The sequence below is a fragment of the Telopea speciosissima genome, chromosome 2 (assembly GCF_018873765.1).
Source record: "Telopea speciosissima isolate NSW1024214 ecotype Mountain lineage chromosome 2, Tspe_v1, whole genome shotgun sequence".
In the NCBI taxonomy this organism is placed as follows: Eukaryota; Viridiplantae; Streptophyta; class Magnoliopsida; order Proteales; family Proteaceae; genus Telopea; species Telopea speciosissima.
The window spans coordinates 28,936,093-28,962,304 of record NC_057917.1 but is presented as its reverse complement, the minus strand read 5'-3'; the positions used below and the strand labels follow the sequence as shown (position 1 = coordinate 28,962,304).

At 39.7% G+C, this 26,212-nt stretch overlaps 1 protein-coding gene and 1 pseudogene across 1 annotated transcript; both read right to left on the bottom strand.

The window, feature by feature from the left end:
• Window positions 1-16,352, bottom strand: LOC122650624 (annotated as a pseudogene).
• LOC122652138 (multifunctional methyltransferase subunit TRM112 homolog A-like) lies at window positions 12,615-26,212 on the bottom strand. The gene is made up of 2 exons (XM_043845809.1): window positions 26,208-26,212; window positions 12,615-13,204 (listed from the first exon to the last, which is right to left on the bottom strand). Exon 2 carries the CDS (start codon window positions 13,196-13,198, stop codon window positions 12,827-12,829), a length of 372 nt encoding a protein of 123 aa, XP_043701744.1. The 5' UTR covers window positions 13,199-13,204; window positions 26,208-26,212; the 3' UTR covers window positions 12,615-12,826.

The window sequence follows — 26,212 nt, the reverse complement described above, 5'->3', positions numbered from 1 at the left end:
TACAATCTATCTTTCTCTTTTGTTACCTGCTTTCTCTCCCTTTATTCTAAAAACATCCACCAATTCTACCATTGCCATACCAATAAGATACCAAGTCACCCCAGCCAAAATGACTTGTAACCAAGAGCTATTAACAATCTGTAACACCATCGAGCCAGCTATGTGATCTTTCAAGCCACCACTTCCACTTGCCCCCTGATTTCCGACTTGCAACCGTACTATCACTGCCCCGACAGTTGCCATTGCCACCGGAATCCTCTATCGGATGGGATCCCTTAGATAGTTATCCACAGAGGCCCCATACTTCTCGTCTTTCACCTTTGACTGTGTCATCTTAGGTCTAGACCCTGAAGCTGAATTAGAATCAGAGCTCTGATCAGTTGTAGCTGCAGGAAGCATTAGGGGTGATGGCTCCCAGTACTCATGATTTAGGCTGTAACTACTGCTAGATGAGGAGGGTCCAATTTTCTCTCTTGCAGCTTGTCTCCTGGCAGCAACTGCTTCTCTAGGCTTGTCTATACCTGGTGGTAGAGTGGGCTTTTTGGTAACCGGAATCAAATTCAGGCAGGATTCTCCAGGTTTGGGTGATATCCAGTGCCACCAATTTGAGAATGATCTGATGGAGTGAATTGCTGACATTATGGCTTCTCTTTGGAGGTCTGACTCCTAAAGAAACCACATTTCCAAGGGTGTCAATTTAGAACCGAAATCAAATCGGCCATTTAAAATCAAAACAAACCGAACTAAAATAATTGCTTTGGTTCGGTGTAGTTTCATTTCTGAAACTGTCCTGTCGGTTCAAACCGAATGGAACCAAATACATTCAGTTTGGAGGATTATGACCCAAAAAAGTAAGAGATTTTTTTTGTTGATGGAAGATGTTAAAAATTGGCCCAAACACCTAAAATATGGTTCAAACCAAATACAAACAGGGTCAAAACCAAATAGTGAACTGGATATAAATAGAACCGATTGGTTCAAAAAAATAGGCATCATGTTGAACCGAACCAAAACCATACCGATTGACACCCTTATTTTAAGGAATCTCAGTAAGGACCCTCTGCTTCTTAGGGTTTTAAAAGAAATGGGTCAGACCCATGATCCAGTTTAATCAGTATCCATATCTGGAACTATATCCATTTTGATCTACAAGCCAGAGTGTCGGACCCGAAGTGTACAAGATAATAAGGGTAACTTTGTCTTTACATTTTACCTTTGAATCATTAGATTTGGCGGCTTTTCTTCTGGCTTCAACATATCTGGTTTGAAATTTCTCCACTTCAGTTAATACATCAGCGACTCATGTTCCAATTGCATTCCCAGCATTCATTCTGACATTGCCACGTGGTTGCTTGGACATTAGGAATTTCAAGGCCGCCAAGTTAGACGTCTCCACAAACCTGATTAATATTAATACACCGTGAAAGCTGATTAGAGAGGTTAATTTAGGACCCAAACGGAATACAAATTGGGTAAAAAACCGAATAAAGAATCCAATTAAAATTGCAATTGAACCGTATCGGTTCAATTCTGATTTAGAAAACAGCCTCCATTAAGTTTCGGTTTGATTTTGGTTCCAAATGATATATTTTGAATCAAACTGAAACTGAACCAATTGACATTGTAAGTAATATAACCAACCCAAACCACCCATTTATAAACGGGTTTAGAAGGACAGGTGGGCGGGCGGAGAATTACCATCCGTGTCCATCAATAATATTACCAAATTAAATACCCTTATTCAAGAACAAGGAAAAAAAAGGAGGGTTTTGGATTGTGATAAATTTTCATACCAGATGCAATTAACAGGACATGCATCAATAGCTTCTTGGATTGTGTCTTCCGGGTCAGTCCACTGACCCACAACCCGTGCACGACCATTAACTGATTCAATAGCGAATGTCTTCTGGGCAAGTAGCGCACATTTTAAGCACCCCACACAGTTGACTTCATCTACGAACACCGCTCGTTCTTCCGTTTCCCGTCCGAACCATGCTGAGTAGAGTGGCTTCCCTGTTTACCCTTTAAATGCCGTTATTTTCGATTGTTCCTGCACCACCACCACCATAATCACGTAAAATCTGATTAAAAACAGTGAAATGGTTTGGTTTTGATTTTACAATTAAGAATCATTTAGTTAAACAATGTAAATCGAACCGTTTAAATCGATGATAAATCATTTTAAAAATTGTTTAATTCGAAACAAATATTAATAATATGTAATGATAATAATTAGCCATTTATTTATCTAAAGCCAGGGAGCTGGGCTTCTTGAAGGTCATCGTTTTATCGAATTGCAGTGGATGGGATTAATGGTGCAACCTCTGCCCCTTGGCAGGCTTGGGAGATTATTCATAACATCAAGTATATAGCTAGTTTCTTTCGGTCTCCTTCCTTTCATTTTTGCAACAGGGAAAGAAACCATTGTACAGATTGGTTTGCGAATTTTATTCATACTGACACGGAAATAGATCTCTGTGTAAATTCCCTCCCTTAGCCTCTCTAGTATCTCATTACTAAAGATGTTGCAGGACATATATACCAAAAAATGTAGTCCTTTTCCATTATACATATAATTTTTTTCCTTTTCTCCAAAAAATTAACCATTAGTGATAACAATAAATAATTAATAAATAATGAAACAAACAAATAATTATTTAAATAAAAAAATATAAGAATTCAATTCATACATCTATTTAAATAAAAAAAAAATTAAAAGACATGTAATGGAAAATAGTCGTTTCAATAAAGAAGTAGTTAAAAAAACCCCTTATAAAACCATTTAAAGTGGAACCGTTTATAAATGGTTTCCTTTCAACATGTGATTTTTTAGTTTTACCTAAAAAAACTTGCATCGAACTAGACTGAACTGTTTACATTGGAACTGAGCCATTTAACGCCCTTACATGTACATCCCTTGTCATTCTATCGTTACTATTTTCCTCAGGGCTGTGTTTGGTTGCAGGTACACACATGCATGCCCACACACAGCACCGGTTAACGTTCCTTTTCCCATAATAGAATAACCAATAGAAAGGATGAAATTCCATCCTTTCCGTGTATAAGATATAAAAATTCTGACATAATTACTAGAATTAAAAAAAAAATTCCATAATTTTGTCTTACATAGGAGGATGGAATTTCAATCCTCTTATCGAATTATAATGCTATTGGACGGCTAAAATCAAACAACTGCAAAAGATCCTCACTCACCTTGTCATAGACCAAACGTGAATTGGGGTCAGAGAGAACTGAATAAGCCTCGTTAAGAATGATGGCCATGTCATGGCCGGCCGGAATGGCGATGTCCGGGTGGCATCGCTTCTGCAACGAACGATAATCGTACTTTATCTGCGATTGATTCGATGTGCTGTCGATGCCAAGAAGCTCGTAGAGATCAAATTCTGTAATGGAAGAAGAAGAAGCTCTGGGTTTAAGAGAGAGATGATGGAGGAGTGTTCTTCTTCGAGGTGGGCTTGGAGAGCAGAAGAGGAAGTTAAGTTGCTGTTGATGATTTGGGTTTAAATTTGAAGGTCTATTAATGGTTGAAGCTGGAGGAGTATTATATGAAAGAAGAGCTGTAGAAGAAGGCATTTTCTTTTCTTTTCTTTTCAGAGTTTGAAGATGAGAAATAATAATAAAGAAAGAGGAAGAGAATGAATTTTGAGGTTTTATTTATTTCAGATTGAGATTTGAGAACAACTGAAGATATTTTGCTTGGGAATAGATTTTTGTTTTTCTAAGTAGGGAATTACGGAATTGCCCCAATAAAGATATGTTCTTCAAGAGTCCTTGCCCACGTAGCAAAAAGAAAACCAATGAATTTTATTATTGATAAAGAAAAGGAAATAGACAGAGAGCATATGCTACTGTTAGGCAGATTTTGATTAGAATCCAATCCATCCAATTCTTTTATTTTAATTTTTTTTTGTTTTTCTTAGGGTAAATAATAAGTCCAATTCAATTACAATCTCTTTTGGAAACCAAGAAAAGGAAAGGAAAAAAAAAAAAAAAAAAGTAAAAAATGATGACATAATCATTGATTTATGTGTCTCTCTCTGATCGAGCTCTTTTCCTGTGATCCTAGCGCCCAAGGAGTGTCCAAGGAGGCATTCAACTGTGTTGGGTTTCTCGGCACGAGGGGATGTGTGCCTGCGTGAGGCCCGGTGTGCATCCCAGCATGCCCAACGCTATTGGATCTCTCCTTCGGCACTCTGTGGGAGGAGCCGAATCCCTCTCTCTCCTCAAATTTAAATTTTTTTGAATTTTTTCTTTTCTTGTCTTCCAAACATAGCCTTAACGAACATGTGACCGAATCTATTATAGATGGAGCCAATTAGTAAATTGGTCAAATCTAATAATGCCACGGCGGATGCCAAAATCCAATTACATGTGAGCATAATCTTATTTATTTTTAAGGAGTGGGGCTCTTTCTCTTTTTTTTTTTTTTTGTTTTAATGAAAAGTAGGGTTCTTGGTTAAACAAGGTTCAAAGGGGATCTCCAAAACCAAAACTGAATCAATTTTGTTTTTTGTTTTTAATAGAATACTAGATAGGATTTGGAGAGTGTCATTTTGTTTTAATAAATGCCCTTCTATACTATCATTAAGAGTGCATCGAAGGGTTGTATTTATATAAAAAAATAAAGGGACACATGTCATCACCAAACTATAAGTGAAGCATACTCATACGGGTTGGTGATTCAATTCTAGTATTTAGCACTTTTTTTTTGGGCTGCAAATTCTAGTATTTAGCAAATGACAAGTTTGATAGGTAAAACCAAAATTCCTTAATCACGTATGAAGAAGTTTTCAGTCCGAACAAAGGTTCCAAGGAATAATTAATGCTTTCAGAAGTAGACAACTAAAAATACAAAAGTCAATATGAATTACATGGGAATGTATAGAAATGAATTTGATACCACATGCTTTCAATTAGACCATTACATAGATATTGCTGGTCTAGCCAACATTTTATTAATTCTTAGGGAAAAAGAATGTTGCCTAGTTGTCTGAAACCTATGTTTAGACGGATTTTCAATCCTCTCTAATTCATAAAGCCGTGGAGTATGGCAATGCAAGGTGGATTTGTAGACATCTAGCAGCTCGGACATCCAACAGTCCGAACTCAACATAAGTTAATGAGTTCGGCACCATAAGTAAGCTTGGCACCATGGAATGTAGCTTGCATAAGTGTGTAGAGGGATTCTTACCAAAAAAAGGTGTGTAGCGGGATTACAATCCTATAACATTGAGCTTCAGGGTTATATCACAAGGTGGCAAGCTACATTCCATGGTGCCAAGCTTACTTATGCAGACATATACAATCCTTCGATGTACATGATTCTCAACCCTAAGAAATATGGTAAGTAAACAATTGTGACTAAAATTATTTGATTGATTTTATGTGCTTGAGAAGTGTTTCTTATTGAGTTTGATATGATTTCATTGGGTTTTGAATAAAGACTGAGAGGGTGTTGTGGGACTGGATACGTATGTAGTGAAATTGATATCATTAATTATCAAACTGAGATTACATATATATATATATATATATATATATATATATATATATATATATATATATACATTGTGCAACCAAGTCCACGTGACTACAACAAACAGATCTCTAGAACATTCCTACGTAATAGACTTCGAACTAGAGACTGCAACACATGGTGAGGTAGATACACTTGTTACCAGACTAGTGGTAGTATCCTTAACACACCCCTGCAAGCTCAACGGAGGGGAACAAACGCTGAGCTTGGACCGCAAGGCAGCAAACTGCTGACCGAAAAGAACCTTTGTAAGTAAATCAACCAGTTGATCCATAGTGTTAACGTAGCGTACCACTAACTGTTTGGTAGCGACCATGTTGCGCACAAAATGAAAATCAATCTCGATGTGTTTCGTCTGAGCATGAAACAAAGGATTCGCCGTGAGGTACGTCGCCCCAATATTGTCACACCATACAACAGGAGCAGCTTTCCAGAAGACACCAAGCTCCTGAAGTAGGGAGCGTAACCAAACAATTTCAACAGTAACTGATGCAACCGCACGGTACTCCACCTCAGTAGAGGAGCGCGACATAGTGCGTTGTTTGTGAGAGGCCCAAGACACCAAATGAGTGCCTAAGAAAACACAGTACCCCATGGTTTGATTGAGAAACAAACCAGTAGATGTCCGAGTAATCTCCACACCCAGAAAAAAACTTAGGTCCCCAAGTTCCTTAAGTGCAAACTCAGCAGATAGAGCACGAACTAGAGACTTTATTGCAGAAGTAGTATTCCCTGTGAGGATCAAGTCATCCACATAAATGAGAAGATACAGAACAACATCGCCATGCGCCGTGGAAGACGAAGAAAGCACCATAACGAAAAAGTAAAAAGAACTAAAATCTCATATGAGAGTTGGCTCTGATACCATGTAGTGAAACTGATTTCATTAATTATCAAACTAGATTACATATATATATATACACTGTGCAACCAAGTCCACGTGACTACAACAGACAGAACTCTAGAACATTCCTACGTAACAGACTTCGAACTAGAGACTGCAGCATATGGTGAGATAGATGCACGTGTCACCAGACTAGTGGTAGTATCCTTCACAACGTAGACATGGGTCCTCTGTGCAATAGTATTGCTCAGATCCTTCCAAGTTTATTTTCTTTGATGTCGTCCACCCAACACAAATTGGTACCACAAAAAACCTCATAAGAAAAGTACGATGCTTGGTCATGTGGCCCCAACATCCAGACACAGGAGAGTGTGAAATTATTGCTCCACCCTATTGAAATAAAAAATATCATCCGTGTTGATGCCCCTATGCGTACTCTCATTGCCCTGTGTGCTGCTGCAGGGAGCATGCTATAACGATCTCTTACCAAAAAAAGTAACATTAGTATACCACCATTCTGCAATTACAGATCTTTGCCATTTTAGTTGTTTCAAATTGTATGTCCATCAAATTAAGTAGGTAATTGATCCCTGACTACCACATTGATCTTTCCATTTATCATGATGGGATTTATTATTGACACCCTCAAGATGTGAAATAAATTGAAACCATACTCTTTCGCATTTTTTGTATGATAAATTTTTTTTAATGACATTAATAGTATCATTTTCAAATTATTTTTTATTAGCCCTTTTATAACCCTAGTTTAAAAAACTTTTGAGAACATGACAAGGGGTAGTTAAACAAAATTATATATACATATAAATTCCTGACTGATACGATACCAGTTCTGGCCCAACCATGGTTTGAGGAATCAGATTTAGATCGGTTGGATCAGCCAATTTATATTAGTGGAGACTGATACCAATTCCTAGCCAATACAATACTGGTCCAAGGGTATTGATCAAGGGTAAAAATGTAAATAAAATAATTTTTTTTAGAAATTTTAGGGAAAAAAGTCCGATCCTGTCCAATATAAACTGATCTAGATCGATATCAACCGAGAAGAGTAAGGTGATTCTTCACTTACGTGAACAACTCACAACTGTTCAGATAGAATATTCTAACAAATTAGATTCTATTTGAATGACTATGAATCCTTCATATACGCTCACGTACGGAAAGATTCCCCGCGTTCACTACTGATTACTAAAAACTTGGCCCTACCACACAAACCCATTGCTATCTCTTTTTTTTCAAAATCCAAAATTTCCAGAACTTGTTTTTTTGGTAAAATAAAGCTTCCAGAATTCACCGGCATAAATACTATACAGTCTATAGATTCCATTTCATTTAATCAGAAACCCATTTGTAGTTTTCAGCGCATTCTAACCTCTTCGTGTTTAGAATCTCTTAACACTTTTTAAATACACCAAAGGAAAGAAAGGATAAGTATCAGTTTATCAAAGCATCATACTTTACTTCCTTCCTCTGCTCATCTGAGAAAAAAACCTCTCTTTTAAACTCCCATTTCTGTGAACTCTTTTTTGATCAATCATGGCTTTCAGAAAATCGGTAAAAACTCTCAAAACTTTACTTGAATTTAATTCTCTTATCTTCTTTCTTCTTCTTCTTCATTTTCTGAGCATTTTATCCATGGCAAAGCTACTGAAGATCTCTGTATCGATCTTTCACAACTTCGACTGCCCCAAAAATGAAAACTAACGGGTCATCGGTGGATTCGGGTGAGACCCATTGGGCGAAAATGAAGGGTTTGAAGGGTGACTTTGTACCGGTTTATGTGGTGTTGGTATGATAGGGGTGTCGGTTTCACTGGGTTTGTACACGGTGGCCCACCAGCTGAAGCATTCGCCGAACGTGTTGGTGAGTAAGAAGAAGAGGGAAACATTACCGGAAGTGGAAGACCTAGATCATGTGGTGGAGGAAGTTGATAAATTTCTTGACAAGTCTTTCTTCAGGAAGGTGGCTCACATCCAGGATTCGGATCGGGTTCAGGCACAACCCGATCTTGTTCGGGGCGATGCATATGCCCAGTAAGTAAGCCCAATGCAAGTTTGAATTTCGTTCGGCCTGGTTCCTTTCTTCATTTCAAGTTTTCCCAAAAAGGGGGAAAGCCTGGCCACACCATCAATGTACCATAAGCTAGCATCTCTCTCTTCTTCCCTATTTCTCTCTTTTTTTTTTTTATCTCTTTGAAATGACCCCTTTGCCCCTCTTATATGATATCCCATCCTGCTCCCTCTTTGATGCTACTCATTAAACGGGGTGGTTATTTTGATCATTCAGGGGGACGGTTTCACCCTATGTCTGGGCACATCCTACGTCCCCGATTTTCCTTTAAATTATTTTCATATTCAGTTTATGGACCACCAAATGTCAGCGAGTGCGGTCTCAATGGCTTCTGTGCTCACGTGGCCCTTACTACACTCTACTTAGTCTGGTCACGCCAGACACGTCACCCCCTCTGCCTTGACACATGAGTGCATGAAATGACTACCACACCCCTTGTCATTGCCAAGATTAAGGGGGTGGTAATCATTTCACGTGCTCCTGTGTCAGGTCACAAGGGCGGTGTGCGTCGCATGACTGGGTGACGTTCTATAGAAAAAAAATGTTAACCAGTGTGGTTCTTACGCCTTGACCCCCATGCTGGTGTAGTACACAACTAGATAGCGGTCTCTTGCCCATATAGGGAAAAAGAACACTAACTGATCACGTGGTTCTTACATCTACAGAAGTCCGCACGAAATAATCGTTGCCCCCCCCCCCTCCCCCCCAATAAATTAAAATATCTCATTCAGCCAAATGTTTCTGTAAACACTTTTATTGGCCCTTGCGATAGTGCAAATGTTACACGATTAGATAGCAATCTCTTGGCCATATATAAAAATAGGGCGGATGTTCTCTGTACCTTAGTGTAGTCTGCGCCCAGACACACGGACTGGGTATTCCTACCATTAGGGGGCCAGGGTGGTCATTTACCCACCCCCATGTGTTGTGGCCTACACCCCCGGCACAGAGAAAATTTGGCCTTATAAATAATAGTTAAACAATATATATATAAACGATCAAATTAATGGTTCTCTTGGGGGGTTGTTGAGGTCTTGTAGAGTCTGTAATAATGGTGGTAGTGGTGTGTGAAATCCTTGCAGTCCTCGGAAAGTGGAGACTTTGAAGACTCTGGATCCGGAAGCAAGTCGTCACTGATTTGTAATAATACCATGGCTTCAATACTTTGTACATAAATGTATGCTCTACCATCTCCTTGTTCAACTGGATGCTTGATAATGTGGAAAAAATAGCTGATATGGCAATTTGTCAATCTAGTGTTGCTCTGTTTACTTTTTTGGTCTAACAAATTTAAGTATTTGGTGCTTTTGCTACTACTACCAGTTTGAGGTTTTCTTAACTTGATCCGATTTGACTCATTGAGTTACATTTGTTTGACTCGTTTCCAAGTTCAAGTTTGCTGTTTCACCTTTTCATTGTTGCACTTTATGAGGAGTTTTCTTTCCTCCTCTCATACTCAGGCTCACATAGACATTCTAAAGATTAAAGAGAATATGAAATAATCAAGTGAAACAAAGATCTTTTATCAATGACCAATAATTAACATTTCATGTCACCCCGCGGGTGAAAAAAGAAACATGAACCTGCAAAACTGTGTTTATACTCAAAAGCATGGGATGATTTATGTAAAGAACTAAAAGATACATTTCTCCTTGTCCTCCATCCCCCTTCTTCCCTGACCATCTCTCCTTGTCCTCCACCGCCATTCATTTCAAAAACTAACACCGTCAGCCTTCACGGTGTGGACCTAATTGTTTAAACAACGGGGGGGTGTTGTGTTATTTGTTCAAACACGGGGGGAGGTGCACATAATTTGCTCTTAAGAAAATTATGGTGAAAAGTAACCCATATAATATCTGTAGATAACATTTCCACTGATAACATTAGTACAAGTAATTTCCATATATCAAAATATAAAAAAAGGAAAAATGGGCCTCCAGTTAAGGGTGTCAATTTGGAACCGGAACCGGGAACCGTCCCAATACCGTCCCGTTAAAACCCGGTACCGGACCGTCCCATTAGTAAATGGGATGGTACTGGTATCTGATTTTGGTACCGAATGATAAATGGGACGGGACGGTTCTGGGACCAGATTCCCAACGATATCAGTACCGAAATACCAATTAGGTACCGGATGGTACCGAAACTACTAGTACCGTTTAAAAAGAAAGACTATAAAAGATCTTTTTTTTATAAAAAAAAAAAAGAAAAAGAAAAGGTATAAGAATTACTACTCATTAGGGTTTCACCAATTACCTTTTGAATACGAAGAGGAACAATAGGTCAATAGTTGTAGCTTGAAGTCTCTCCTCACAGAACCTGCTACAGTGCTACTCCCTCCTCCCTCCTCCCTCCTCCCTCTACCAACTACATCTATCAGGTTCTTCCTTTTTTCAATTCATACTTCATACCATACTATCATGTGACATGTGTGATAAATAGAGTTTTGTTTGGAACAAATCAAAGAAGAAACACAACGGGATTCTTTTATTTTGTAGGACTTCTCTAGATTTAAAAAAATGAGAAGCTTATCACATGTGATCTTAGGGAGTTTGAAGAAGCAAAACTATGATTTTATAATTTAAGTTGCTTTATGAAAAGGAGTAGACAACTTAGATTTCATGATAGTGAAAAAATTCCACAACACTAATAACCCGCCTTGTTAGAAAGAATAATACTTCTTATCCCTTTTCTACAGTGCCTAGAACCGTTTAAGAACCGGTACTCTCCCGTCCCGCTAGTAATCGGGACTGGGATCTAGGTTTAGTCCTGTTAACTAAATGGGATGGTGCTGGGATTGGCACTTTTGTTACCGATACCGGTACCGTCCTGTCCCAAATACCGGGAACCATCCCAATTGACACCCTTACCTCCAGTACAGTTTCCTAAGAAATAAAACCAGTCTCAACTATACATACATTACCTACCCTGCTCCTTAAAACTAGACACGTTAAAGAGTATTCTCCTAAATAAAGCAATGAGCTGCCACCGTCCATATAATTAATAAATTTTGAAACATATTTATCTCTTAAAAAGCAATTAGTAGATGAGTTTTTACGTTTTAAGGCGTAAATGAGAAGGCCAGAGATTCTCATCCAAATTTCAACAACCAATAAGAAACAAACAAACCGACAGACTTTCAGCTATCAAATGTGTGCGGTGTTCTTTTTTGAACCCTAATGCAATAAAGCTTGATGGACTTGAAATCATTGTGAGTTGAAGAATAAACCCTAATCTCAATTCCTTCACTAAAGCAACATAATCACTTAGATTCATATGCTAAACTATATACTTCACTGCCTCTAAAGCTATAGAAATAAATAAATAAAGCAAAACCAAGCAAAGCCCCACCCTCACATTAAAGCAATCCGCTGCCACAATTTTCCTCAAAATCTTATAAATTGAAACAAAATCCAAAGATAAATTAGAAAGCAAGTTTTTGTATTCCAAATCTTAAATGACACAGCTAGGATTTTCCTTCAAAATTCATTGGCTAATAGGAAACAAATCTTATCAAATTGAATGCGTTGGAGTTTTAAAACCACCGCATTTGACAAAATCCAGTGGAGTTGAACTTGTTACGAGACGATCAATAGAACCCCAATCTCAATTACTTCTCCGAAGTAACACAATCACTGATCACATATTAGGGGAAAAAACGAGCAGTTACCAGAATTTTGGATATTAAATGTCTTAAGAGTTTTATACCGTTTTGCACATAAGATTAAACCCGATAGTCTAGAACTCATTACAAGCTGAACAACAGAACCCAATTCTCAATTTCCTCCCATGAAAAAAACCAATCACTGATCACATTTATTCCTATGTTAAAATATAAACATCACAGTATGTAATGCTTCCCCCCCCCCCCCCCCCCCCCCCAAATAAAAAAAAAAAAAAGGTTGGGGAGAATAAACCCTAATCTAAATTTCTTCTCCAAAGCAACAGAATCACTGATCACATATTCATATGCTAAAACGTAAACATCATAGTATCTAAAGCTAAAAACAATTATAATTACAGTATAAAAGACTCCTGTTTCGCCAAAAACACTAAAATCTCCAAACCCCCAAGTCAACCCCTAGCAAATATCATATGCCAAAGAAAGAAAAATGTAGGCCATAAGAGAATAAACCCTAATTCCAATTTCTTCTCCAATGAAACAAAAGCAACATTCACATATGTTCATATGCTAAACCATACACATGAAAGTATCTAAAACTCAAAACAACTACAACCTCAGTATTCAAAAACCCCTGTTTAGCCAAGTACACTAACTCCAAGCTCCCTGCAGCCAATATCATCTGACAAAGAAAGAAACTATAAGATACTGATCAGACCTCATCTTCATGGAGGAGCATGTTTGGGATACCCTTGTTGACAGGGAAACGCCGACCAGTCTCAGGACAGATAAGGGCACCTTCTTCAAGGTGGAGCTCGAGGAGGGCATGGTGGAACTTCATGAGGAACTCCTCCGATTCAAGCATCGATGACTCGGGTGCCTCTTCGGGTAGTTCTGCATAGCCCATCGATCGAGCGGCATCGACAAGTGCCTTCCATTCAATCTTTGGGAACATGTTTCTTAGGAAATCTGAGTTGAATTCAACCTCTTTTGATACTGATTTCTCCACTTCGAGACGCAGTGGGAACCCATTCATCACGCCCTTGATGTTGCAGGAAAGCATGTTATGTGTCAAAAGCCTCATCTCTCTCTGTTCTCAAAGTTTCAGAGAAACAACACAAGAAAAAAGGCTCCGTTTGGTTGCACTCCCGCTCTGTAGGAGTCAATCTTATGCAGAATTGATATTTCTTGATTCTGCTACGATAGAATGAGAAACAACGCTTGTTAAATCTATCCCTGGATCAATGCTGGTGCACTAAAAAGATCAAGAACAACGTTTGGCAGGCCTTTTTATAGAATCAATTAGAGCACTACACATAGTATTTACAGAAATCCCATTATCTCTTGTATTATATAATGATAATGAACTATCATTAATTACACATGAATTTTCCAGGTCAAAAGCACAACACACCAAAACATATGCATATACAGAATATAGTCGCAAAATTCCATATCTAGTAGCATATAGAACCTTTGACAAAGATGACAGAAATCAACAAGCCAACTCAAAACCATGTTTTCTATGATTTAAGACTTGTGGTTCCCCTGTTCTGTGTGCTAGTTTCAGCAATAAAGCTTTCTGAGTTCAGGCATATCTGTTAATCAGATCCTGCCACTATTTTGGGACTCAAAGGGTACACCCTAAGGACTAACATTCGACCAGAACTTGGGTCCTATCCGAGGTCTGAATCCCCCATGGCTACTTAAACATCTCTGATTTTTCTCTAATTACAAAATTTTACTTTTTAAAATTATTTTTTATTCCACCACCTAATTCGAAAATTTTAGTTTTCAAATGGTGACTCTGTGTTTTCTTTCCCTCTTCTTATTTCTTTTTTTTATCTATGGCTGTGGCAGAATGGCGTTACATCCTCCATTAAGCCCCAACAAATTACAGATATTGTTCCAGGTGTTGAAAATTTTGATCACACAGAAATTTCAAATTTTATTCAGAAGGCTCATGATAATTTGGTATGTTCTTTCTTGGATTTGGGGTCGAGAAAAGTGCCCCCTCCCCAGAAAAGCACACTTGATATATCTGTGTGTATGAGAGAGATATGCATCCATCTGAGAAAAAGCTTACAGGAGAGAAGCCCTGATTGAGTCGATGGAGACGGAGAAGAAAGAGGAGGCACTGGGGCAGGTGCTCGCCAGAGAAGAGGAGCAGTGAGTCGCCTTCCCGCTGTTGCAATCGCCGATGCAGTTCTACGGAGAGTCAGTCACCGGCCACCACTGAAATCATCCGGGAATTGAGCCGGAGAAGAAGGGTATAAGGCTAGGGTTCCAAAATCCAACTCCAACTCTCGAAGTGTTCTGCTTCAATGCTTGGGTTTGTATGTTAACCTGAAGGGCGAGGTCGATAAGTCGATTGGGATTTTGGGGGTTAGGGTTTAGGGCAAAGGGAATCAAGGATAATCAATCGATTAGTTTTTGAGAAAATTACACTGTCACCCCCTGAGGTTTGTGTTAAATACAGAGCGACCCCCTGTGTTTCTAAATTATATAACCACATCCCCTGAGTGGACAGTGAGGGGACGGTGTTAAATAATATATTTTAAATACCAACTTTGCCCTTCAATGGGAATAATCTTATTCTAATTTTTTATTTTTCTAACATAAAAAAGTGGGACCCACCACTATTTCTTCTTCTTCAACCACCACCCCCCACCACCGCTGCTAGAGATGTAAACGGATCGAATTCGAATCGGATTGGGTACTATCCGAATTCGAATTCGTTTACAATTCCGCTATCCGAATTCGATCCGAATATGCGTCGAATATAATAATATAATATCAAATTCGAATTCGACTTGTTAAACGGATTCCGGATATTATCCGGTTCGATTCGTTTAGCAACGGATACCAAATATCCGAATGTTTCTATCTGATTACCGTCCGATTGTCTGCTTACTGTTTTCTATTTATTGAGCTTTATTTCTTCTTAAATCCTGTTTGCAAGTTCCTCAAAAATCCAATTTAAAGATTTCACTCATGAATATAATAAAACAGAAAAGCCTGATCTAAAACCCAACCAAACCTGCAGTATCCGAATATGGAACAACCCAACAAATATAAAGCAATAGGTGATACTGTAGATAAGACTAATAACAAATCCAACATACAACAACCAGATTCATACAGTTAAAAAAAAAAATAAAAAAAAATCTGAAAGATAGAAACTCACGTAAATCTGTTGCTGACAGGCTTGAGATCGACAACCTGAACAATGAGTTATGGGACTTCAGAGGACGATCTAAGAGATGGATTCGCTAGAAATTAGAATGGTAGAAATGGCATCAGGGGTAATACTATAAAGAAGAAAATGATGCATATGAAACAATAGAGAGAGAGAGAGAGAGAGAGAGAGAGAGAGAGAGAGAGAGAGAGAGAGAGTTACCTTTGATAGTTGCTAGTGATGATTGCGTATGCAGAACGACGTCTCTTGTAACAATGAAGATGTGCGCAGGAAGGCATGAAACGATATGTATATGAAACTAGAGAGAGAGGGATTATAGATTTGTAGTCACAGCGGATGAAGGCAAAGAGAACGTTGAGCTTTAGGGTTATACTTTAGAGTCTTGAGAGTTGAGAATTGAGAGACCGAGAATCTGAGATTTCAATTTTCAAAGAGGTTTTTGGCTTTCCAAGTTTCCATCGAGACTTTTGGCTTTCCTATCTTTTTTTTTTGTCTTATTTACATTTGTACTTGTGGCTTTCCATCGAAACTTTTGGCTTTACTAATTCCTTCTTTTTTTTTTTTTTTTGGTCTTATTTACATTGTTTTATGTGTTTCTACTTTTTGTTTTGTTTTTATATGTTTTTCTAATAGGTATATGATAACATCTATCATAGTCAAGTAGTAATACATATAAAACAATCATATTTTCTAACTTACTAGCTACTAAGTTATAAATATAAATAAAATACAAAATCCAAGAAGGCAACTTAATCAGATAGACGATACGAATATTTTATTTCGGATATTTTAATACCGTCGGATAGCTAAACGAATCGGATAATAATCGATCGGAAACATGGATTACCATATTTGTATTTGATTAGTTTCAGACGGATTCGGATAGTTTCCGGATAGTGAATTTCCGAATACGAATCCTCATAAACAAATACGAACTCGGATCGAATACGGATTTTCGACTATCCGTTTACATCTCTAACCGCTGCAACCTTCGTCCCACTCCATTGTTGACCTGCAACTCCACCACATCGATATTCATTTGTATGTCGATGTCTTCTCTCCCTCATCTCTTTTCCCTCTATTCCCTCTCGGATTTTTCCCCCTACTCTCATTCATTCGCTATTAACCCTATAAAATCTGCAAACCCAAATTTTGAATCTCGACCTAATATGGTCTTCGTTGACAGCACCTCCTTCTCTAATTTTAGAATCAACTCGACTTCCTCTATTTCTTTTACCCTTCGACTTAACTCCACCTCTCACCTTCAACTTTCTCTCAAAAACCAGAATCAACCAGATCCGTTGCTTGGTCCACCTAAACCAGCACCATCAACACCTGACCTTCAGCCGAACACCTGCCCTCCAGCCGAACCAGCTTTCTACCACCTCCAAGACCTCACAAAGATCTGTGATTCTACTCTGTATCAGATCAGAGCTACCCGATTGGTCCCTGTAAATCGATGATGGGCCTGAGGACTAGCTAGTCCGCCTACATGGGGCAGGCCGGCCGAGACAATAAAGAGAGAGAGAGAGAGGGATGGTCACTTAAGTGACCGATCCCTCCTCTGATTGGCCAATCTCAGGGTTTACCCTATATATAGACATAAGGCATAAACCCTGGGAGCGGGATTTTTAATCAGATCTCTCCCTCCTTTCAAGTTTTGTGTTTTCCTAGGGTTTCCATCGTTGCCTAGAGTTTTGTAGTGTGGAGTTCTCTGAGGAGAAGCCTATAGAGATCGCGTTGTGCTCGTAACTGCAAGCCGCATTCGATCATCCCTTCCGCTGCAATTCCATTCGGTTCAGGTAATCCCTAAACCTCTTTGTATATGGAATAGGATGTATGTTTCACTAACAATGGCATCAGAGCCGATTAGGGCTTGTTGTTCGTTTTTTTTCTTCTTCTTCTTCGCCTATCGATCGACCCTCCTTGGCTTCGGCCTTGGCGCACGGTGCGGCAGCAACATGCGGCTGCTGTTGCTGCCATGTGCAAGGCGTGCCGCAGCTAGGCTGGTTTTTTTTTAACCTGATAGCAAGTTTTTTTTATTTAAAAAAAAAAAAAAAAACTTTGAGAATGGCAGCGGCCATGCTCGGCAATGGCCGAGCACGGCTGCTGCATTCGTTCCGTTCTTTTTATGGGGGCTGCAGGTGTTTTTTTTAAAAAAAAACCGAGGAAGGGGGCAGCAGCCATGCTCGACAGTGGCCAAGCACGGCTGCTGCTTTTAGAGAAGAAAGAAAACCAAAGGAAAAGAAGAAGAAATTAAAAAAAAAAGAAGAAAAAAAACCAGAAAAAACAAAAGGAACATCCGCTTCTCATATTAAGGCACCGTTTGACAACGTTATAAACAGACTGTTTCTTTGCCAGTAACGTTACTAGAACACAAATGAAACAAAAAAACCGTTTGATAAATCCGTTTTGTTTCACTTGTTTTTTATAACAAAAATCAAAATTTATAACAATTTATGCCTAAAATAACGTTTTTGACATAACAACTATTTTTTGTTATTACCACTTGTGATTCAAAATCCAAAGTGTTACCTGTGTTTTAAAGAAAGGGAGCCGAAGAAAGGTCTCCTCCCTCTCGCTCGACCCTTCCCTGAAAGCACTCCTCTCTTAACCTCCATGGGAATACGGGGAAGGAGACAAAGAACCTGCAACTCGTCGTTACCAGCGCTGATTTCTCCAGCCTATAGAAGAACCTCAAGCTCTCAAGTTCCAGCGCTGACTTCTCCAACCTCAAGCTCACCCGCTCGAGATCTCCTACCGCCTACAACTCGTCGTCGCCATCTAGGGTTAGTTCTATTGTTTTCTTCTGCTTCTTCTTCTTTTTCACTGCACAATCCCTAATCTCTGCATCTTTGAAATCCCTTAAATTTGTTTTGAAAACAAAAACCAATTAGAGTCAGAATCAGGATAGGGGTTTTGTAGAATTGCGTAGAGGTATCTTCAAAATCCCTTCTTCGTTTTTTTTTTTTTCTGGTAATTAAACCCATCCTGGTGTTCTTAAATTTTTTTTTAATAGTTGTTGTCCTGCAATTTTGCCTTACTTTTGCTGTGTGATGTGAATATGGTCCATTTTCTCTTTGCAAAAATTTGCCCTCCTCATGGTACATAACTCCCCAGAGAAATTAGAGCCAAGATTCCTATAAGAGCCACTCAACGCTCTTATTGGTGGAATCGAATCTAACCTAGTTAATGGTTCGGTTTGGTTCAAACTTAAACCAAATTTCTTATTTCTATCCATGACCCGAATCTTTGTGATTCTGTGGTTTTGAAAATTAAAACCCAATGGACTGGCATGAAAGCTGACAGTCATAACCTTGCTGTTAGTTGGAAATGTTTACATGAGTTAACCAATGTTACCTCCACTAAACTTCTACCTCCTCTTGATAAAAGGTTCGTCGAACTTTTCGAACCACGGTCATATGAGCATGAGATACAACCTCGAATGCTTAACTGGCACGATATCAAACTCCCCAGTGAATGGTTAATTTCTGATATTTTAGACACCCCTCAAAATATCCATGAAGTCCAACCTCCAACGTTTGAACTTCAATCTTCAGGAAATAATCTTTATTTCAAAAGACGCACACCTGTCCCCAGTCAGTTGAATAGAACTCCCAGTGCATCTTCTTCTCGCGCTTCATCCTCTCAACACTTTGGCTCTTCCCGTTATATCCCTAGGAATATTCCCGGAACCAGCAAACCCCTTCCTTTTTGGGTTAATCCCAGGCTTTTCAAAGGACCCATATCCTCTGATTATGCTCCTTCTGAAAGAGATTATGCTCCTTCTGAAAGAGATACTGACTCCACAACAGTCATTAACTTTTTCCACCGTTATGTTACAGATGATACAGACATCATTTTTCAGACCAATCAAAATCCAAAAAATTATACCTATGTCAAAGGCCATTTTGAACTATCTAACATTTGGTAAAGACTCATATATTTTTTAGAAAAAGCTTCGAATTCAAGTAAATTATTGAGCTTGATCTTAGTTAAATTAAAACTGACATCTTCTGCAAGCTTGTCAGGATGATGAAAACCACAAAATTCAGATTTAATGATTTTCATAAATTCAATCAAAATTTTTTCAAAATTCTTTTGATAGGTGAGAAGTGTTGTTTTTGCGACTTTGCCATCAGTGGTCTGGTCAATTTTTTAATGAATTGCAGAACGTCTCCTTGAAGGGAACCACTAAGGTATTCGAGGAACTTGTCTGCTTCCCATGTAGCTTTATTATTGGTAATGAGAATGGCAAAGGTTTGTGCCCATTCATTGATTGCCTTATCATAGTCTTTAATGGCTATGTGGGAAAGGTCTAAATAGGTTCCGTCGAAAGCTAAACCGTATTTGTGTAGGTCATCTTTACAGGCATAAAAGCCGTCGTCTGTTGAAAAAATAGTGTCATGACCAAAAGTTGTGCGTGAACCGGTTTGAGGGTGGAAATCCTCATCGGTTTTGAGATGGTCTTTGTCATCCATCTTACGCTTAGAAGATTCGCCAACAGTGGGGGTACTGTGGGGAAGGGTATCTGGTTCTGGGTCAGAATCAGAAGAAGAGTCTGAAGGGTCTGAAGAGGTAGAGGATTCTTGGTGAACCTCGTCTTCGTCTTCATTATCAGAAAAGAGCACAAAATTATGTGCGACAAAACTCTGTTGATTGTCAACATAGAATTGTTGCATCATATGGAGAAGTCGGTCTTGATCTATGGTCTCTTTTGTTGTTTTATACCGATCTTTCCAATGGTCCATAATTTCTTTTAAATAAAGAAAATCGTCCGAAATAGGAGGATCTTCAGTTATAGTGCTTATAACTAAAAACGTATCCTGGGGAGGGATAGCAGGGGGTATGATCGGTTGTGTGTCAACCAGATCAGACAGGAGAGTGATGGTAGTATTCATTTTTTTGGTTGTTTTTTCGTGATGTTCTAGAGTAAGATCTATTAAATAATTAATAGCACCGCTTAAACTGTTGCGATCAGTAAGGGCATGAGTGCTGTGATCATATGGAATTAATGGATCATCACAAAAACATGGGGGAAGGGAAGCCATAAATAAAAATTGCAATTAACAGAGATAATTTCCTGGGGGCTAAACCCGTTCTCAAGTATTGGTAGGACAAGGGTCCAAAACACTCTCGGTTCTTCAAACCAGTGTTCCGCTGGACATCACCACCACTAGAGAATATATGGCCGTGAAAATTACAAAGATAAAAGCAAAGAAACGTAAAGCATACCAACCAGTGTTTATGTGATAGCCGGTGCTAGAGATCTACGAAAAGATCCGTCGCTGCACTCAAAGGGGGTAACCCTTATCGATCTACCGGTTTGCAGGTAGTCTTCGCCGTGAATAGTAGACTAGGTCATACAAAAGAAAAGATAGGCAGAAAAGAAAGAAATTCTTTATATGTGCATATACCTTACAATAAGTCAGAGATGAGTTCTCCTCTTTCACTCTGCTGCAAATCGGAGAATAGAAGCGACGATCGTGTGGTCGATCCTCGATGCTATTCAACATTCATTAGCAAATTTTATACCCTTGCGGTAAGGGTGCGGTTACAAAAGGTAAGAGCGTACTAAAGGCTCTGATACCAAAAAGATAAGAAAGAAGGGGAAAGGGAAGCTATCCAAATGGAGATAAAAGAAGAGAAAGGGATAAGAGAGAGCCTTGGGGGAACGGAGCTTGTTCTTGACTGAAGAGACGAGCTACTCTTAAATAGAGGGAGAGGTCGGCTTCGGATTCCAAATTTTAGTTTAAAGTCCGAATAGTAATTGCTGACGTAAGTACTGACGTAGGGCAGCTGCCACTGTTCGTCACTGTTCATGATGACCACCGTTCGTCACTATTCATGATGACGTTATGATGAGGTCAGTCGTCACTGAGGCTGATTTCGGAGGCGTGAACTGGAGAAAGGTTCTCTGCAGCGGCTTGTTCAGCGGCTTCATGTGCAGCCATTTCTTCAAGGGATTCTTCGACTTCAGCAAGGAGAGTGGCCGGAACATCTAATAGCGAGAGTGTCTGTAGGTTTTGGACGAGGAGGTAGGTTTCTGCAGCAATTTCCATTGGGATTTCGTAATCCATGAGGAATTGGGTGATGAAGATTCGTCGTCCGTCAGAAACCAGGTAACGGTATCAAGATGAGAGTCAATGCTTCTTTGTGTAGAGCAATGAGAGACTGTTTGTATAACTGGTCGGCGTGGATGAAGCGGTTGGCGATGGCCACAGCTTCGTCTTCATCGGTGACAAGTTTTGGTTCCTGCACTGTGTAGCAGGCAGCAGGTTGGAGATGCCAAATCTGATATGGCTGGAAGAAGCGTTCTCTCTGTCGCCATCCCAAAGTACTGGTGATGGTGAATTCGAGTCCACCTGAGAATCTCCAATTGGCAGTAGCATGGACGACCATGGTTCTGATCATCATGGGCAATTGGTCGAGGACGGTAGTGTTGTCACTAGAGAAAACTAGTTGACTAACGAGTCCCCATTCAACAGCAGCAATACTCCAGGGTTCGTGTTTGGGGTAAAAGATCAGACGGTGCTGTTGGTGATGTGTTTTTATAATATTTTTTGGATATTCCAGCATAAAGCTTTTGTAGCGCTGGTATTGTTCTTCATCACAATGACGTTGTATCATTGGAAATATTTCTTTTGGAAAGACTTCTTTAGCCTTCAAATATAAACAAATTCTTTTAATTTTTTCGAAGAGGGCATCTTTTAAATGGCCTTCGATGCAGTCAGAAATCTGAAGAAAGCTTTGTACTTTCTCAGGGGAAGTAACATCGTCCCAATCAATGTGTTTAATTGAGTCGAGCACAACATTTTGAAGTGTGAGCTATTTTTGGTAAAAAGCTCCAAGGGATTTTGAAAAAGTGGTAAGAGTGGTCCGAAACGGTTTTTCTGTCCGGCCAACTGTGTCTTCCACAAAGTGTTAATCTGATGATACCATTTGGTAGGCATACCATCATGTTTAAAGAAATCAGTAGTGTTTGTCACTGACTGACCAAAAGAGGATGGAGCAATTGCCGCTGGTAGTTGTTGTACTACATGGGAGTAGCTGGCAGGGGTCATGTTCCATAGATAATAGGGATCCTGACTGTCCTGATTTTGATTATTTCTGGGGTAGAAATAGGGACTAAAAGGTTGGTATGGTGAAGGGGTAAATTCCGCTGTTGTGGCAGGAATTCGAGTGTAGCGAGGAGCAGGCCTTTGGGTAGGAGCTGCTGCTGCTGTCTGGGGTTCTCGAATGAGAATACCGCCATGAGGGGTAGGGAGTAAGGCTGGTGTGGCCTTTTTGCTCTTGCGATGTGGTGTCGCAGGGGCTTTACCTTTACCTTTGTCCAGGGGACGATGGGGATTGATCTCTGCTAAGATAATCAGTAAGAAAATTGTCAGTACCTTTAATGTGGACAATTTCATATTGATATTGATTAATGGTGTTGGGCCAATTAATCCGCCGAGAATTAGTTTCCTTCATTTTAGTTTTGAGAAAATCGCGTACAGCCTGATTATCAGTACGAATAAGGAATTTCTCAGGAAGAAGGTAAATTCGAAATCGTTGGATAGCATTAACAATGGCCAAGATTTCTTTTTTATAAATAAGGTAATTAATTTGAGCAGGGGTAAATTTGCCAGAGTTATATCCTCAAATTTGCTTGTCAGAGGGATTTTTGAGAGGTCGTGCTTTTAAAACACAGCCCCAATGTTCATTGCTAGCATCAGTTTCAAGGATGAGGAGATCGCCAGCAAGGGGAAAGTAAACTGTGGGACAAGATTTTGTGATCTCAGCCTGGATAGATTGAACAGTCTGTGTGTTAGACTTGGTCCAAGTAAAAATAGAATCTTTGCGTAATTTGAGTAAAAGACTCTGTTCTTTGGTAGAAAGGTCTTTAATGTAATTGCGCCCATAGTTAAGGATTCCAAGAAACTGTTGAAGATGTTGTTTATCACGAAGAACAGTAGAAAAATCCTTAATTTTTATAAGAATATGATCTTGGAGTTGGAGTCCGTGATCGGTTAAGATAAGTCCCAAAAATTCGATTTGAGGTTTTTCTAATTCGATTTTGGTGGGGGAAAGAATTATTCCATGCTTAAGGAAAAGGTTGCCGATGATACGAAGATGTTTCGTATGTTCGTCGGGAGAGTCAGAGAAGACAAGAATGTCATCAATGTACGCAACACAAAAAGGGAGGTCTCCAAAAATAGAATCAATCCATCGTTGGAAAACCTATGGTGCAGTGCAAAGACCGAATGGCATAACCTTCCATTGGTAATGGCGGTTAAAGGGAGTGGAGAAGGCTATGAGAGGTTTGGATTCCTTTGTTAGCTTGATTTGCCAAAAACCAGATTTACAGTCAAATTTGCTGTAGATGGAGGCATGTTTGGCGCAATGAATGAGGACATCATTTTGAGGGATGAAGTATCCATAAAAAATAATTTTTTGGTTTAAACGTTTATAGTTTATAACCATGCAAGCTTTGCCATGCTTGATTTCTGCATGATTGTGAACCATAAAAACGGGACAGGAGTGAGGACTAGTTGAGGGTTCAATAAGTCCAAAAGCAAGTAATACAGGGATTTGTTTGTCAAATTCCTCAATATCAGCTTTGAGATAGAGAATGGGTTTAACCCGGATGATCTTTTGTGGAGCATCTAATTGGATGGTACAAAAGCGAGGGCTTTTATCCCACCATAAGAGGGGTTCATTACTGAAATTGGGTGCGAGCAAATCGAGAAGCCAATGAGTAATGGGTAGCTTAACTCCTAGAGGATTGATAATAGTAGGAGTGATGCGCTCATGAGTGAAGTTTTTATCACATAGAGATGTATGTGAAGTAAGAAGTTTAAGAGTGACAGGACCAGTAGGATGCTGGAGCTATAGAGTTTGAGAAAGCAAGGTGAAGGGTAAATATTTGTGTAGGAAATTCGTGCCTAAAATGAAGTCACCATGCATGGAAGGGAAACAAGTGAGTTTAGGAATAAGAAACTCTTTGTCTCTAAGGGTAATGGGAATATATAGAGCTTTATACTCTAAGGTAGTAGTAGGACCGGATACGCCACTGACGTACGTAGGCAGGTCCATTTTTTCCCAAAAATAACTGGGAATTGCATTGTGTTTGCAAATACAACCGGTAGCGCCGGTATCCATAAGGATATCAAGGGAATAAAGTGTAAAACCTGAGAAAGAGAAATGGCCTTTGACATAGGTATAATTTTTTGGATTTTGATTGGTTAGATCGATGATGGTGCAGACCAACCTCCCAATATCTTTCTGGGGGGATGCTATGTTGACCGCTGCCTACGTCCTTAACCGCGTGCCATCACAGTCAATTCCCTCCACTCCCTATGAATTGTGGAAAGGCGCAAAGCCCACTTTGGGGCATATGCGACCATGGGGATGTGCAGGCTATGTTCATAGTACCTCCCATAAGTTTGGAAAACTTGGCCCGAGAGCTAAAAAGAGTATCTTTATAAGATATTCCGATACCTCGAAAGGCTATGTAGTGTACGGTGAACATCAAGATAGAGGAATGACAGAGAGTGAGTCCTGCGATGTGGATTTTTTAGAGACCGATTTCCCTAGCATTAGTGACGCTAGCAGAGACCTTGATCTCTTTGAGATAGAGACTGATGAATTGAGGAATTAAACACTCATCATGAGATCGCCAGAGAGGGTGAGAGTGATCATCAGCCTAGTGGGAGTGTGCTACCTAATGAAAGAGCACAATCCGCGGGTCAAGAACCCTTTGCGCGTAAGAGCACACATGGACACGTTCCCCGACGTCGTTTTGAGATTGAAGGAGACGCTGCCCTCGTCTATGTCCCGAGCAATGAGGATGAGCCAGCCTCAGTGAGTGAGGCGCTCTTTTCTCCAGCTAAGAAAATGTGGCAAGCTGCTATGGAAGATGAGTTGAGCTCTATGAGTAAGAACCAAGTCTGAAAGTAAGTTGATCTTCCACCTAGGTACAAGGCCATCGAGAACAAGTGGGTCCTGAAGGTCAAGCGAAAGGCAGATGGATCAATTGACAAGTATAAGGCATGTCTTGTGGCAAAGGGATATACCCAAAAGGAGGGTATAGACTATGATGAGACGTTCTCCCCTGTGGTGAGAATGGCCTCAATACGCCTCATTTTAGCCATTGCTGCAAAGTTGGATTTGGAGCTCTACCAAATGGACGTTAAAATTGCTTTTCTAAATGGAGAACTGGACGAGGAGATCTTTATGGCTTAGCCTGTGGGCTTTGAGAAGAAGGGACATGAGCGCAAAGTATGCCGTGTCAAATGTTCCATCTATGGCCTTAAGCAATCATCTAGGCAGTGGTACATTAGATTTCACCATGCCATTACTACTGCGGGTTTTGACATGATTGAAGAGGACCACTGCGTGTATGTTAAAAACGGTCCAAGGCAGGGTTTCTTATCCTATCATTGTATGTTGACGACATCCTATTGGCTGGGAATGACATTGGAATGATTGTCACCACTAAAAAGTGGTTGTCCTCTACTTTTGAGATAAAAGACATGGGTGAGGCCAACTTTGTGTTGGGCGTGAAGATTGTGAGGGATCGCACTAGGAGACTTCTTAGTTTGTCTCAAGAGGCTTACATAAAGAAAGTCCTGGAGCGGTTCCATATGAGCAACTCGAAACCCGTTGACACTCCAATGGACAAGACATGCACTTTGAGCTTAGACCAATGCCCTAAGAGTGATGAAGAGAGAAACCAAATGTCCAAAATACCCTATGCAACGGCAGTAGGCAGTCTGATGTATGCTATGATGTGCACGCGTCCAGATATTTGCTTTACTGTTGGCATGGTGAGCCGTTACCAGAGTAACCCAGGGCCAGCTCATTGGCAGGCAATAAAAAGGATACTTCGATACCTATGTAGCACTGCGCAGACCTCTC